Source organism: Maniola jurtina, chromosome 23 (assembly GCF_905333055.1).
Source record: "Maniola jurtina chromosome 23, ilManJurt1.1, whole genome shotgun sequence".
Classification (NCBI taxonomy): domain Eukaryota; kingdom Metazoa; phylum Arthropoda; class Insecta; order Lepidoptera; family Nymphalidae; genus Maniola; species Maniola jurtina.
In genome coordinates this window covers 3,652,299-3,669,647 of record NC_060051.1, presented here as the reverse complement: position 1 = coordinate 3,669,647, position 17,349 = coordinate 3,652,299, and the positions used below count along the sequence as shown (strand labels likewise).

At 38.7% G+C, this 17,349-nt stretch overlaps 1 protein-coding gene and 1 non-coding gene across 3 annotated transcripts in view; both read left to right on the top strand.

Annotated features, from left to right (window-relative positions):
• Positions 1 to 17,349, top strand: part of LOC123877386 (dihydropyrimidinase) — a 51,183-nt gene that overhangs the window by 27,297 nt on the left and 6,537 nt on the right. For both annotated transcript variants that reach the window (XM_045924111.1, XM_045924110.1), the window contains exons 3-9: positions 9,411 to 9,595; positions 10,348 to 10,424; positions 12,494 to 12,691; positions 13,507 to 13,653; positions 14,087 to 14,213; positions 16,733 to 16,841; positions 17,129 to 17,277. In XM_045924111.1, the coding sequence (XP_045780067.1) occupies positions 9,411 to 9,595; positions 10,348 to 10,424; positions 12,494 to 12,691; positions 13,507 to 13,653; positions 14,087 to 14,213; positions 16,733 to 16,841; positions 17,129 to 17,277 (992 nt within the window). The remainder of the gene's footprint in view (positions 1 to 9,410; positions 9,596 to 10,347; positions 10,425 to 12,493; positions 12,692 to 13,506; positions 13,654 to 14,086; positions 14,214 to 16,732; positions 16,842 to 17,128; positions 17,278 to 17,349) is intronic.
• LOC123877466 lies at positions 15,120 to 15,312 on the top strand. The gene has a single exon (XR_006798602.1). It is a non-coding gene; the product is annotated as a U2 spliceosomal RNA (small nuclear RNA).

Here is a 17,349-nt window from a genome sequence, read left to right as displayed (position 1 = left end):
TGTTAGGTTTCACACCTTATGTAGTGGCCTAGTTTTTGCAAAATCGATATGAGCAAGGTTGACGCCCGTCTGGCAGTGGTCAGGGTATTATGGTCTATGATGTCAGGATTATAGGTGTGGTACAATTAGGGACATAATTTTGTGAAACCGTTCCAACCCACAAACAAGTCGAAATTGAGATAGGTACCTATTATTGAACAAATTAATTACACTTGCTGCATGGGTTATATTTCGATCCAGCTGGGCGATTACAGTTAACAGGGCTCTCTCCGTCCGCGTCACTCGCTTCCACTCGTTTCATACAATCGTAGTTCCAATTTCATTTGAATATTAAGCAACCAAAGTCCATGAAATTTTGCAGACATATTCTAGAAACTAATATCTGTGTCTGTGGTGTTTTAGATTTTTCTAAAAATATGTAGTTTTAAAATTACAGGGGCTCAAAGATTTGTATGAAAATTTTTAAGACCGCGTAACTTTGAAACCGAATATTTTAACAGAAATCTGGAAAACCACAGACATAGATATTATGTCTGCAAAATTTCATGGACTTTGGTTACTTGATATTCAAATGAAATTGGAACTACGATTGTATGAAACGAGTGACGGGACGGAGAGAGCCCTCTTAAAATATGACATGTCGCATCTCAAAAGAAATATGATGGAACATGTCATTTAACTAATTAATGATTAATTTGATGATTATTATGTAAAATTTAATGATTAATAATTACGCGACAGGTAGAGATGGAAATCGGGGTATGAGGTGTAAGGACGCCCTGCACACCCGCACAGCCCCCGCGCTAACCCCGTGCGAGCAAAATAAACGGCTAAATGTTAGAACTCGGATGAGTTTACAATTTTGATCATCGAAGGTTGACAACCCTGCATTTATAAAATTATACACAACCTGAAGTAGGTTTTTTGTACATCCCTGAAATTTGAGTGAGTCATTAGGGCACAACTCAGCCATTTTACACGGGCTTGGAGAAGTTAATTAATTTCACCTTTGTTCGCATAGTCGCATAGAAATTGTAATTGGGTACAATTTCGTTAACAATGTGAAGGCCAGGGCCCAAGAGGTGTTTTCGTTTCGTATTTTTTAATTAATTGGAAATTTTGTTTGGGTTATTTCTCCTTTATCAGATTTTGTCGTAAGAATAAAATTATTATACCTACCTGATGTGTGAGAACTGAGTACAAACAATTTTTTAATTAAGGATGAGTAATTTTTTGCAGTTAAGTGCATTTTTTTACTTTTTATAATTTATTTTCTGGTCTGGTCTGGTTGGAGGCTTCGGCCGTGGCTGGTTACCACCCTATCGGCAAAACCGTGCCGCCAAGCGATTTAGCGTTCCGGTACGATGCCGTGTAGAAACCAAAGGAGTATGGGTTTAATGAACTGCCATACCCCTGGTTAGCCCGCTTCCTTCTTAGACTGCACCATCACTTACCACCAAGTGAGATTGCAGCCAAGGGCTAACTTATAAACTCACTAGCTAGTGCAATGGTTGAACTAATCAGTTGAACTAGTGAAAACGAGCGGACAAAAACAAGCTTAGAGTGACAAATGGATCAAGTTTGGCCACTCTTCACTTTCTGACGGAAATCGTATTGTACTCATTGCGTGATCAGCTAATCTCGCAATCAATTTCCGGGTACTTTGCCCATACGATTTATGTTCCAATCAGTCAAAAAGGCATGGAACTGATATGAACAAATGGTCTGATGCCGTGATCGCCGACTTGCGTGATATTCGTACCATAACGTAACGCACTCGATTAGTTTACGAGAAAGAAAGGCCCAATAAATATTTTAGTACTGTACGGAGCATATCGATAATACGCTATCTCTTTGATCTTGTCGATATCGGATACAGATGATCTATTTCACGAAGACCGTTTGGCTATGTTTGTGTGAGTACACATACACACACACACGTACACATTGTTATAGTGTGCGTGGAGTGGGACTCAGTCTGAGATCTATAAAACGTATATTACGCGACGGGTCGAGATGGCAATCGGGGTATCAGGCGGAGGGATACCGCACCCGCACGTCACTCGCGCAATGAGGTAGCGCGGAGGCTGTGCCGGTGTGGGGGGTGTTCCCACCCCATTTGCCATCTCGACCTGTCGCGATACTACTTACGATACTTTGACTCTTATGATACTTTGACTTTGTGTCGCGTACGATACTTTGACTTTGGTCAGACTTTGTTTCAATTAAACCGCGACAGATTTACGTCAGAAATGCTGTGTTGATCTCAAGCTCAATCTCGATAGTGACGTGGTTTACGCTACGACCACAAAATGCGTTAACGCTTATAGCTCGTTCACACAGGCTGCGTAAGCGTAGACGCAGCGCGTACCATTGCGTTGTAATGTATGGAACTGCATGAAACATGGTACACCGCTTGCGTAAAGCGTGGACGTATGCGTAACCCGCTGTGTTAGGGGTTTACGCGCGTCACTACGCAAGTATCACGTGTACGTGCTTGGTGTGAATCGGCCTTTATTGTTGCACTCACTACCAACCAAGGCTGAGCGGTCTTCGTGAAATACAACAAGTAGACCTATTTGGCCGATCATCATCATCATCATCAATCCATCACCGGCTCACTACTGAGCACGAATCTCCTCTAAGAATGAGAAGGGTTTGGCCACGATCACCAAGTGCGGATTGGCCGACTTCACACACCTTTGAGAATACAAGTGTAAATTAAAATTTTATAACACCCCCAACAATTGAAAGTTACAGTAACTAGAAACGAGCTGATAACTTTCAAACGGCTGAACCGATTTTCTTGGATTATAGCTAAGAACACTCTCGATCAAAGCCACCTTTCAAACAAAAAAACTGAATTAAAATCGGTTCATTAGTTTAGGAGCTACGATGCCACAGACAGATACACACGTCAATCTTATAACACCCCTCTTTTTGGGTCGGGGCCGGGTTAAAAAATTATGGAGATCTCTCAGGCGTGCAGGTTTCCTCACGATGTTTTTTCCTTCACCTTACATATAACTTGTATTATAATTTTGTGTGTTGATAAAGTATTTTCTTGTATCCGAGGGTAAAATTAACCCGTAGGTAAAGGTAACTTGCTATGTTAGATGATAAAGAATCGAAGCAATGATGTAATATTTACAATATCGAAGGCGGTATACCTGCCCACATGGTTTCCAAGATTCAACAATATTTATAGACATGACGGTCGCAAGACAAATCTAGGCTATTAGAAGTAAATCTAATTAATGTGCTCGCATTAGTAGGACTTCTCATTGCGGCGTTGGATATTAAAGAGTTTATTTAATATCTTATTATTATGAAATATTTTATATTTAACCCTGCCCCCCGATTGTGTAAGAAAATCGTAATCGTAATCGACAGCAAATTCTGCCTCTTGATTGGTTGAATTCACTATTCACATTTTTCACAGCCAATCAAAGGGCAGAATTGGCTACGGATTACGATTACGATGAATAGGTACGTTTTTCTAACACAATCAGGGGGCTGCGCTGGTGTTATAAAAATGTTTTTTTTAATCTACAGGAATTGAATCAGGCAATGTATTTGTATAGTTGTAAAAGCCAATTTCGGAAAAATTTTAGGGATACACAGATACACAGATACACACGTCAAACTTATAAAACCCCTCTTTTTGGGTCGGGGGTCAAAAATCCAGTCGACTGGTTGCTTAGTTAGGGTGTGAAGGAAGGACAAATAAACGAAGACACTTTCGCATTTATAATATTAGTATAGATGTTGTTTTAAAAGGTTTTCAATGTATCTATAAGGAATCTTGGAATTTCCCATAAAGCCTTGCATTTACTCAGGCTTCAAAGTAACACGAGCTTTCAAAATTCGCATTCCTATAACATACTCGCACGAAACTCGGGTATTGTGTACGTTAACAGTTAGTTATGCGCACTTGTTGGTAAACAATAACAGTTGTTCTCGTATACTGCAGTTTGTATTGCTGTGAAATTGCAGTTAAAATCATAGCTACGGAAAGAAGATTTTTCTTTCATACATCTATACTAATAAATAAAATTGGAGTGTCTGTCTGTAATTTCGAAATAACTACCTCATATTAAGCTCATATGGTTATTTGAACGATACCAACATCTGTCTGTCTGTCTGTTTGAAAAGGCTAATCTTCGGAACGGCTGGACCGATTTTGACGGGGTTTTCACAGACAAGTAGAGAATTGAACAGGGAGTAACATAGGCTACTTTTTTAACCGACTTTCAAAAAGGGAGTTGTGTTTTTCTACCTATGTACACCGAAATCTCCGAGATTTCTGAACCGATTTGCGTCATTTCTTTTTTAATCGATAGAGGAACTTCGCGACATTGTTTCATAGAAAATTTGGAGTCCAACTCCTCAATCCTGATGCTGCCAGGGGATCTGACCAATCCACGCGGGCGAAGCTGCGGGCATCAGCTAGTATATAATATTTTTTAAACTGTGACTATTCGTAAATTTATAAAAGCAAAAGCTGACTGACTGATCTATCTATTTGTCATGCAGATAGCTATTATGATTTATGACGTAGGCACTAGGCATGCTAAGAAAGGATTTTTAAAAATTTAATTCCTAAAGTTGTAAAATAAAGGTTCGAAAGTGTAGTCCACGCGGGCAATAGAAAAACGTTTTCTTTGCGAGATTTTTCATCAAAAGACTAAAATATGCAACTCATGTAAACTATTAAGAGTGAATAAAAGGTATATTATAATATATACTAATCATTTTTTTACATAAATGTTTTTAATGAGAAAAGTATCGTTTTATTGGTTTTTTGTATGAAAAGGGTGAAGTTAACTTTCGCCTATCCGAATATTTTTTCTTTCACGCAATCCAACACCCTTTTCTGGTATAGACTTTTTTGTTTGCTGTCCCTTTTTAGGGGTTCGTATCCGATGGGTGCCAACGGGGCCCTATTACTAAGACTCCGCTGTCCGTCCGTCTGACAGCGGGCGTATCTCGTGAACCATAACAGGAACCTGAAATTTTCACAGAATGTGTATTTCTATTGCCGCTTTAAAAACAAATACTTAACATTTCAAAACTACCGTCATGAAAATTAAAAAAAAAAGTTTGTTTTCTTGTACGACGATACAGAACCCTGTCCGATTTGCACATGACCGATTTGTTTAGCACGCAAACCCCTCTATGATTTTCGATCTCTATTCTCTATCAAACAATGTATAGTTAAAATAATTCGAGTTACAAAAGAGGAAGTGTGATGACTTCAAAATAATTTTTCGAATTAAGAACACTCGACACCCGCGCCGGAAACGAAGCGGCAACAAGCGTATAGCTATGTCCACACTGTGCCTTTTTTCGTTCATCAAGGGCATGCGTCACAGCGCAGTCAACAGCGCACGCGACGTATGCTCTTGACGCATGCGTTATTGACAGTTGAAAGCACAGCGCGCGCTATGAAACACGTTTCCCGCGTCTGGTGGATTTTTGTGCCACAAAGCGTTCAACAACAAGATGGCGGACGAAGAAAAAAATATTACTTTGAAGTTTATTGAAGATTACAGAAGCTTTCCACAACTTTGGGATCAATAAAAATTTTCAAAAGAAAATTAAAACCGACTTCAAAAACCAAAAACACAAAAAAGTTGAAAATAATTTTTGTTTAGCTACACGTGTAATGTACCTAGGTATGAAGTCGAGCGAGCATATTAAAACAAAATTAGAAATCCAAGAGTGAAGCTCGCCCGACTTCATACCTAGGTACATTACACGTGTAGTTAAACAAAAATTATTTTCTACTTTTTAGTGTATTTGGTTTTTGAAGTCGGTTTTATTTTTCTTTTGAAAATTTTTTATTTCACAATTTTTAGTGGCCCCACTGTACTATAATATGCTATGCCCATTTAAAACCCTACTGTTTACTAAGCTATTACACTGATCGCGAGCAATTTGCTCTTATCCATTGAGGAGTTATGATCTCCATCTCCGAAGATATTCATCAGATCTTCACTAAATTTATATGGGACCACCTGCACAGTATACCCTTTCAAACAAAAAAAAAATCCAAATCGGTTGGAGGGGTCTTTGACTAATCGAGGAACATACATAAAAAAAAAATAAGAAACGAAAGTTGAATAGAAAGATGACGACGAAAGTTGAAGTGAAAAGGCACGAAAGTTGAATAGAAAGATGACGAAGAAAGTTGAAGATGACAAGGCACAGTGTGGACATAGCTTATCCGCACCACCATAACTGCTGCGCCATGCCCATAAGTGGGTGACAGTTATTAGCATACATTATAGATACACTGTTTAGCATACGTACAGTAGTGCAACATAGACAGTAGTGAAATCCACATAAAACATTAATTTACAGAAAAATATTGCTTGGACGATGGCCCTGTGAGAAAGCCGGCACCCATAGTGGAAATAGAAAGATTTTTATTCAAATACTAGCTGATACCCGCGACTTCGTTCGCATGGATGTAGGTTTTTTAAAATTCTCATGGGAACTCTTTGATTTTCCAGGATAAAAAGTAGCCTATGTGCTAATCCAGGGTATAATCTATCTTCATTTTAAATTTCAGCACAATCCGTCCAGTAGTTTTTGCGTGAAGGAGTAACAAACATACACACACACACACACACATACAAACTTTCTCCTTTATAATATTAGTGTAATAAACTACAAATCCTTTTGAATCGTCAAATATCTTTACCACCTGGTTCAGAATGACTTTCATTTGTGGCATTGCGCCTAGAACATCTTATTAGTGGGTGCTTATTTGTTTAGTAAGTTAGCTATCTCTAAAACGTCACGTCTAAAATTAGTGCCATCTCTTGCGAAAGGAAAGTCAATTTGATCAGTTGGGAGATATCTGTATAGAATAGAAGTAGAATTTGGTAAAATATTATCTTTGGACAGTTTTCTCGGCATTGGCCTTATAAAAAATATAGAGCCTCGATAGCTCAACGGTTGAGGAGCGGACTGAATTCTGAAAAGTTGGCGGTTCGAACCCCACCCGTTGCACTATTGTCGTACCCACTCCTGGCACAAGCTTTACGCTTAACTGGAGGGGAAAGGGGAGTATTAGTCATGATTAGCATGGCTAATATTCTTTTCTAAAAGAAAAAAAAATGTAAATGGTAGATAAGTAATTATTTTGGCGGGGAAGCCATTACCTTATGGCCCGTATCACTATTGTCATTGAATAGCTACCACACAATAGTGATCGTAAAAAACCTTCTGTAGTTCCACAGCTTTTCCACTCTGATGTATTGAACTATCAAGTACCAACATAGTTCACAGTCAAAGGTTACCCAACTGTAAGATTGTTAAACTGTGACATAGGAGAGTGTCAGTCACTTTGTTACAAGTATCTAGTGCTAAACTATTGCGACACTATTGTATGAATGGTTGAATGACCTCGGGTTCGCACATGACTACAATTTCATGATGATTAGTGACGATACCTACAGTATAAGAAGTCCTGGCAAAGATATTACATAAAGTCAAATTCAAAGTCAAAATCATTTATTCAAATGATTAATCATCATGATAGTTACAATTGTACTCCTTTTGATGGTCGAAATTGTTTTTGTACGATATAGTGGTGATAATTAATTACGTAACTTAAAACTAAAGCTACGGGGGTTCCAAACGCGCCCAAGTCTGAGAAGAGCCCACAACAAACTCAGCCGGGTATTCTTACATACACATGCAACGTGGTCCAGTGCTCGAACTGTCGGTTATCAACTGCCTATGCATTCTCTAACAATAAAAAATTATGATGATGAGATAATATGGAATAGGTCTCTGGTCTACCGATAGACGCAAATCTTCGAGTTTGAACTTCAACATTTTAACTTATTAACTATAACTTCTAAACTATATCACAAAATAACTAATAAATTATACTTAGGTACCTAATAAAATATATTTCTATTCAGAATTCTTTCATTAAATATGCCTCATATTTCAATGAAAGAAACTAATAACAAGTGTAAATTAAAAATTTATAACAACCCCGACAAGTGAAGGTTACAGTAACTAGAAAAGAGCTGATAACTTTCAAACCGCTGAACCGATTTTCTTGGATTATAGCTAAAACACACTCGATCAAGCCACCTTTCAACCAAAAAAAAACTAAATTAAAATCGGTTCATTAGTTTAGGAGCTACGATGCCACAGACAGATTCACACACGTCAAACTTATAACACCCCTCTTTTTGGGTCGGAGGTTAAAAATCACGCTGACTCACTCATAAACTACAAAAACGATGTAATTCGCCCAATTGGGGGAGCATTCTATTAAGTAGGAGGAATTGAATTAGTTAACAGTGTAGTATAATAATTGGAATGCGGGACCTGTTTCGTATTTGATATATGACCTTTTTAACGATCTGAAATCGTTTTATTTATTTTCACACATCAATTTAACTGATCAAAATTGAGCTTAGTTAACGTTAGTTTAATCAGTATTTTTTATTATTAGATATGAGTCTAAATATGTATGTATGTATGTATGTATGTATGTATATATGTATGTATGTATATATGTATGTATATATGTTTGTACCCAGATTCCGTGTGTTCCACCGTAGCGCCTAAACTACTGGGCCGATTTTTATGAATGAGGTGCCAATTGATTCGTTGTAAATGCCCGGGTGACATAGGGTAGCTAAACTTTATTGTAACCTGTTCATTGTCCATTTAAATGAGAAATTAAATTAAAAAATTAAACCATATGAGGTTACCAGTTTACAAGCTCAGCTTGTAGATGGCGTTAGTAGTCTTCCATGTCACGCCGTATATCGGTCCCGCAGAAATTATAAATGCAATGAGGTGATTGTACGCAGTGCTAAGCGTTGATTTTCCACCCTTGGAAAATAGATTTGTCTAGATAGGGTGTCGATTGGAAAATTGTCCAATCCAGTTGACACCTACAGTTTCTTATTTTTAATCAAAATATATTAATAATAAATAATAACTCGTATTTCTAGAAATATCCATTAAGATCAACTGTTTTTAGAAATAGAAAGTTATTTTATTCAATATGAGTGCTTTCGAATCGTCGAACTGAACCCGAACTTGTTATTCAAAATGTCCTTCCTACGCCTAGTAGCGTGCACAGATTCGAAGCTAAGGCAAGCATTTCCCAGCGATAAAAAAAAAAGGCATAACTTAGTTAGGTTACACTTACACCCTATTTATTGACTGTCCTCATAAAAACGAGTGCGAAGCGATTTCAACTTGGATAAGCAGAGCTTTTATGTCACTATGAACTGCACGCCACTACTTCCTACCAAGACGAACCATCAAGAAACACGGCCGTTGCTCTTTTCACTTGTTGACATTATATTACTCGTAAATTGTTCATAGAAAAAAATCTCCTAAACGTGTAATTTTTTTATTTTCAGACAAGTGGGTCGCAACCTGATCATCCCTGGTGGTACACGGACAATTGACGCGACGCGGAAGCTGGTGATGCCTGGTGGCATCGACCCCCACACCCACTTCGAGCTGGAGATGATGGGTGCCAAGGTGGCGGATGACTTCTACAAAGGCACCCGCGCGGCTGTGGCTGGTGGCACCACTACCATTCGTAAGTAATTTGTCAAACTTTGTCGGACGTTTGGGACGATTTCATACATACCAATCCATACTAGGTAATATAACAAGATAAAATTAAACAGCACTAAAACCCGACTACTAGCGAACTGCTGATAGATAGGTATAGTAGGTATAAAATTGTTTTTCTGTCGCTCAGTGAATTTTTGCATTGCATTATATTTATGAACTCAGAATTTTTCCTCTTTCATTTGATATCCCACTTGATACAATAGTAAAAAGAAATTTTCGAGACCGAACTTTTTAGATGTAACATCCGTCAGGCAGATTTTTGCGTATAAAATGTAGCCTATGTCACCTGGGTATAACGAGTCGATTGACACCTCATTTATCAAAATCGGCTCAGTAGTTTGGGCACTACGGTGGAACACACATAAATACAAAAATACATACAAAGACTGCTAAAATCATAACCCTTCCTTTTGGCTTTGCCGTAGTCGGGTAAAAGTGGGTCTATTTGTCAGGCTGTTTCACGGCCCATGGGCTTTGCTAAAGGATATAAATAAATATAGCTTACATCCCGAAGGTGGCTACGTTTTGCCCCCGAAAATCAAACTCCCATGGAATTTTGATAAAACCTAATTTCACGGGAATGAAGTCACAGGCATCCCTATTTACGAGTAGTAAAGAGATAGCGTGCATCCCGTATATACATATGTGATGGATAAAAATACTTAATCACTTGCGCATGATATTTTAGTTATGAATACTCTGTTATAATTTCAGTTGACTTCGTTCTACCCGAAAAAGGACAATCCCTAATGGAAGCTTATAACAATTGGAGAGAAAAGGCGGATAACAAGGTAACATCGGAAAGTCATTAATTTAATAAACCTCTTTTTTTGAAGTCGGCCCACAACACCTCGAACTAAATTAACAGATGACTAAGCAAGCTTTTTGAAATATACTGCATCATCATTTATCATAGTGAGATTGCATTCAAGTGCTAACCTGTCTGTTAAATTTAACCCCCGACCCAAAAAGAGGGGTGTTATAAGTTTGACGTGTGTATCTGTGTATCGGTCTGTGGCATCGTAGATCCTAAACTAATGAACCGATTTTAGTTTAGTTTTGTTTTGTTTGAAAGGTGGCTTGATAGAAAGTGTTCTTAGCTATAATCCAAGAAAATCGGTTCAGCCGTTTGAAAGTTATCAGCTCTTTTCTAGTTACTGTAACATTTTTTAATTTACACTTGTATGAAAATATTGGTCAAGTGCGAGTTAACTCAAATTTCGCCAAGCCATATTATTAGGGTTCCGCACTAAAATAATATAGTCTTCTTCTAAATATACAAGTGTAAAATAAAAATTTATAACACCCCCGACAAGTGAAGGTTACAGTAACTACAAAAGAGCTTATTAAGTTAACTTTCAAACGGCTGAACCGATTTTCTTGGATTATAGCTAAGAACACTCTCGATCTTTCAAACAAAAAAAACTAAATTAAAATCGGTTCATTAGTTTAGAAGCTACGATGCCACAGACAGATACACACGTCAAACTTATAACACCCCTCTTTTTGGGTCGGGGGCTAGTAAAAGGAAAAGCTGACTGAGTGACTGATCTATAAACGCACATCTCAAACTACTGGGTAGATTGGGCTGAAATCTGACATGCAGATAGCTATTATGACGTAAACATCTACTAAAAAAGGATTTTTGCAAATTCAACCCTTAACAGGGCTCTCTCCGTCACTCGTTTCCACTCGTTTCATACAATCGTAGTTCCAATTTCATTTGAATATTAAGCAACCAAAGTCCATGAAATTTTGCAGACATATTCTAGAAACTAATATCTGTGTCTGTGGTGTTTTAGATTTTTCTAAAAATACGTAGTTTTAAAATTACAGGGCTTAAAGATTTGTATGAAAATTTTTAAGACCGCGTAACTTTGAAGCCGAATATTTTAACAGAAATCTGGAAAACCACAGACATAGATATTAGTTTCTAGAATATGTCTGCAAAATTTCATGGATTTTGGTTGCTTAATATTCAAATGAAATTGGAACTACGATTGTATGAAACGAGTGACGGAGAGAGCCCTCTTAAGGGGGTGAAATAGCGGTTTGAAATTTGTGCAGTCCAAGCGGATAATGTCACGAGCATAAGCTTGTTTATTATAAAGTTTCGTCCAGCTATCTGTCTGTCTGTGTGTCACAATCATTTTAAAAATAAATGAACTATAAGAACTCGCAGAAATCTCTAAAATAACAGAGCTCCATTAAAACCACCTTTAGTATTCTAAAAGAGTTTCATAAATAACAACAAAAACCTCATAAAAACTTATTTCTTTGCCTGCAGCATACATATTACCTTTTTGGGTGATTTGAATACCTATTGTTCCTACTCTAGTAGTTAAAAGAGTTAACTGATCTACATATTCGTATAAGTTGCTTGTTCACAGTTCACTCACTTCCTAAACCAAACCAAAGCATGTTTTTAACTGTATTCAAATAAGTGAAAGTGAATAAATTAATTTACTTTTACTTGCACCAAACTTTAACCAGTTCTGGCGATTTATTAGGTAAATTGAAATGAATTATTTATCGGTTTTTAGGGAAAGGGTTTTTTCCAAGCAGGTCTCTGTTTGTTTTTTTAATAGTCTTTATTGTACATCAATAAAAAAAAAGACACAAAAGCAACACATAATAGAATTACAATTAGTGGCCAGAAAACAGGTTGAGGTGAATTTAATGACTAGTGTTAAGACATTAATCATTTTATGTCCCTTGACAAAAAGTTGCTAAGTATATTAAAAATAGTACACCGTGAATTTGTGATTAGATCACAAAAAAGGGTTACTTCTTGTACAATGTTACGGAACCCTTGGCGTACGAATCCGACTCGCACTTAACCGGTTTATATTTTCATCAGGTCTGCTGTGACTACGGTCTCCACGTCGGAGTAACCTGGTGCTCGCCCACCGTAAAGAAGGAGATGCAGCAGCTGGTGGCAGAACACGGGGTCAACTCGTTCAAGGTGTTCATGGCCTACAAGGACACCTGGATGCTGAACGACTACGAGCTCTGCCAGGTGTTCGAGACCTGCGCGGAATTGAAGGCTTTACCCCAGGTAGCTATAGTAACCTATTTATAACGAGAACGTGGTATGCCGGGAACTCATTAACACTGAATTTAGAAGGTAACAGCCATTTTCCTAGAAGCAACTTACATAAAACACACATAGGTGGCGCTGAATTGAATTCAATCGCGCAAGAAATTTTCCATAGATACGTAAACTAAACGACACAAGCAGTTGTATGCCGAGCGACTACCAGCTCGAGCGAACTGAAGGCTTTACCCCAGGTAGCTATAGTAACTTATTTAGAAAGAGCGTTTCACTTTAAAGTTCTTGAACTATCCATGCAAAATACCGTCAATCCTTTGCTCCCTTGTGGCGTGATTAAGAAAGAGGTGAAACAAATACTTTCGCATCGTAACACTCTTGGCAGAGCGGTCGTGGTCGTTACGAGTTGACGTTTTTGGGGGCAGATGTTATACGCCTCACGAGCAATCGCCACTTCTGCCTGCTGGTCGATAGTCTGGTACACTCCTGCACGACACCGCCCACAGCAGACTTAATTTGATCGGTCCATCGCGTAGGCGACCTTCCTCGCCCTCTGCTACCCTCCACCTTGCCCTGCACCACAGGACGCTCAATGGAGTCACTCTCACGCCGGGAGACATGTCCGAAGCACTTTAGTATGCGACCCTGTACTAACGCCGAAAGACGTTGTTTAATGCCAAGTTCTTGTAATTATAATACAGTGACTTAAAATCGCTTCGCTCGCACGAATTCTGCCATCAAGATAAAGACTTTACTACGTACGTGCCCTTTAAACCATGGATTCTTAACCTCATACAGATAATAGAATATTTACTTTCCAGGTCCATGCAGAAAACGGTGATATAATAGCTCGAAACACAGAAAAGCTACTCGCTGCTGGCATCACCACCCCCGAGGGTCACGAGCTCTCGCGTGACGAAGAGGTGGAGGCGGAAGCCGTCAACCGAGCCTGCGTCATCGCTAACCAGGTAATATAACCACTCTTATATACCCGATCCCTGCAGAAGTTTGAGCTGTGCGTTGATAGAACTGCCAGTCAGCTTTTACTTTTATACTTACAGTGGTTTTTTTTTAACTAGGACAGTATGGGGAAATTCAAAACCCTAGGAGATACAGGAAAACTGACTCAGGAAACTTCAGCTCTTTTTTCGTAAAAACAATTTTCACAGCCCATTTTTTGGTCAAACACTTGACCCACACGGGTTGTCCATAAAAATCAATGAAATTGACTAAATGTTTTTTTGTGACATCGACTCAATTTCATGTAAGGATCATTTCATTGTATCGAGAGAAAAAATCGGGACAAGAGAAAATGGTCAAAATTAGGTATAATATTATATAAATTAGGTAACTGCCTTCAGTACCCTGGATATCATAAAAGATGTTCTTATTCTATTATAGATGAACGCACCCCTATACATTGTACACATGATGTCGAAGAGTGCGGTAGATGCTTTGCGTCTCGCTCGGCAGAAACAAAAGCAGCCCGTTTTTGGTGAAACTCTTGCGGCCACTGTTGGTACCGATGGTGAGTCAGAAGTATTTTTAATGATAAGATATATGTATGTAAAAGCCGGTCAAGTGTGAGTAGGACTCGCATATGAAGGGTCCCGTAGTGCATATCATCATATGAGATATAACCACCATATATTATACTTATTAACTTGCATGGCGGCTATCGAGAAATAATATTTATTACTTATTTGTTGTTATAGCGGCACTCTGAAAATTTAAACTCTAGGTAGAATCATAAGGAACGGTAATCGGTTCATGTGATACGTGACAGACGAACGAACAGTGGAAACTTAGTAGATAATAGAGGCCCGTTTCATTTGCACCATTCGGGTACGGACTACAGAACCCTGAAAATGTCATTTCGAGCTATAAATAATGCGGCGCCCGTCTCCCTACCCGAAAATCGATGAGCCCCAACAGTGTTCCAATATTGCTGAAATTAAGTTTAATAATTATGTAGTTATGTATTGTAAAATCATTGTAAGTATTGGAATCTAATATCATATATATATCACAGAATAATAATATATTTAAAAAAAAAAGTAGTAGTTAGCGTAGGTTTTGTAATTTAAATATGGGGACATAAATACCTTTTTTCCTGCGTGTGGCGGGACAGTGTATTTATTTGAACCGACCACGATTGTCGAGAGGGGAAAAAAAGATTCCGACGAATTGAGAACCTCCTCCTTTTTAAAGTCGGTTAAAAACGCCTCAACAAAATAAAAGATATTATGAAAGAAGATGAGTAAGTACTGTAAGTAAGTACCCTCTATGGACAGTTCTCATAACTGCGAGTATGTTGATATCGTAGTTCACAAGCACTTCAACAGATGTCGCTATTCGTGATCAACCTAATATCATATCGCGCTGTGTAGATTCATTACAAACTAATGACCTCCCGCGGTATTTCTCCTACGGTATCGCTTCTCGGCCTTTTGGCTAAGATCAAAGTGTAGTATCTGTTCTTTTCAGCTTAATATCTGAAAGTTCCCACACTGTGGGACCAGTATATTAAACTGATTTTTGTAACTCGACGGGATGTTCGGGGCTCGCTCCACTCCCGTCACGGGTCGGCCCGGCATTGCAGTGCCGCCGGGATCGGCCCACATATTACCATGAAATATTGAAACCCTACATGAATAATTAGGGTTGCCTTCATACTACGGAAATATAATATATAAGTAAGAAATATCGCTCACCCTACTTCCAAATGTCATCGTTTAATGAAAACAATGACATTTGAAAGTAGGGTGAGCGATATTTTATAACTATTATATTATTACTAGGTGATGCCCGCGACTTCGTTCGCGTGGAATGTGGATGTAGGTTTTTAAAAATCCCGTGGGAACTCTTTGATTTTCCGGGATAAAAAGTAGCCTATGTGCTAATCCAGGGTATAATCTATCTCCATTCTAATTTCTAAATTTCAGCCCAATCCATCCAGTAGTTTTTGCGTGAAGGAGTAACAAACATACACACACACACACACACACACACACACACACACACACACACACACACACACACACACACACACACACACACATACACACATACAAACTTTCGCCTTTATAATATTAGTGTGATATTCCGTAGTTTGAAATCAACTTCAATAGGGAGAAAGAGCTTGTGAAGTGTAAGGACCTTCATCCTAATCCTGATCCTACTAATATTATAAATGTGAAAGTGTGGATGTTTGGATGTTAGTTACTCAACCGCGCAAAAACGGCTGAACGGATTTGGATGAAATTTGGCATGCATGTAGCCTTTGACATGGAAAAGAACATAGGCTACTATCCCGGAAAATCAAAGAGTTCCCGCGGGATTTTGAAAAACGTAAATCCACGCGGACGAAGTCGCGAGCATCAGCTAGTAATATTATAAATTTGAAAGTGTGGATGTTTTGATGTTTGTTACTCAATCATGCAAAAACGGCTGAACGGATTTGGAATGGAGATAGATTATACCCCCTCGATTAACACAGGATTTTATCGCGGAAAATCAAAGAGTTCACGTAGAGTAAATCCACGCGGACGAAGTCGCGGGCATAAGCTACTTAAGCTACTTATTTTGTAAAGTTGACAGTTTCTATTCGCATTGTCCCCAACACAGGGAGGAACGATCAGTGATTATGAAGTTAGAATCATGGTGGCTTTGGGAGACAACAGTTATCACGTCATGCATTGCCAGGCAGTATCGTGGCAACCCCCTACCGGACGGACACCCTTAATGTAACTAAAGTTTCATTCATCTTTGTTACATCCGCCAAAGCGATGATGATCCACACTTCGTAGTCACTGATCATTCCTCCCTATGTTGGGTAGTTAGGAACAATGCCCAGAGAAACTTTCAGCTTTTATAAAATAACGAGGGTCTGGCCCTCACGGTCTCTAGTACACTAGATTCCCCATACATACGGTGTACGGGCTAATCCATACTGTTTTTAACCGACTTCAAAAAAAGGAGGACTTGAGAAGGAAGACTTCATCAGAATCTTTTTTTTTTTTGTGAAAGCAATATGCATTGTTTCAGGTACGCATTACAAGAACGCTTGCTTCCGGCACGCGGCCGCGCACGTCCTGTCGCCCCCTCTACGCCCCGACCCTTACACTCCTGAGGCGATCATTGAAGCACTCACTATGTAAGCAATCTCCCTCTTCCCAGTAGAATCTACTTTCCGAACTGGTGGTATAGTTTTGACATTAGTACGCACTACAAGAACGCTTGCTGCCGGCACGCGGCCGCGCACGTCCTGTCGCCTCCTCTACGCCCCGACCCTTACACTCCTAAGGTGATCATTGAAGCTCTCACTATGTAAGCAATTTCCCTCTTTTCAGTAGAATCTATTTTCCTACTATATACCTATAACTTACTAATAATAATTTAATAATTTAAATATACCTAAAAACTTTATAATATTATTTCCAGTGACGATCTCCAGCTAATCGCCAGTGATAATTGCACGTTCCATGAAAAGGACAAAGAAAGAGGCAAAGGTGACTTCTCTAAAATACCCAACGGCGTCAATGGTGTCGAGGACCGCATGGCCATTCTGTGGCAGAAAGCTGTCAATACTGGTAAGTAAGATTCAGACAAATATTTTTCCTTTAAGGGTACACTTCTCCATAAGAGAAGGAAGCCATAAGAAT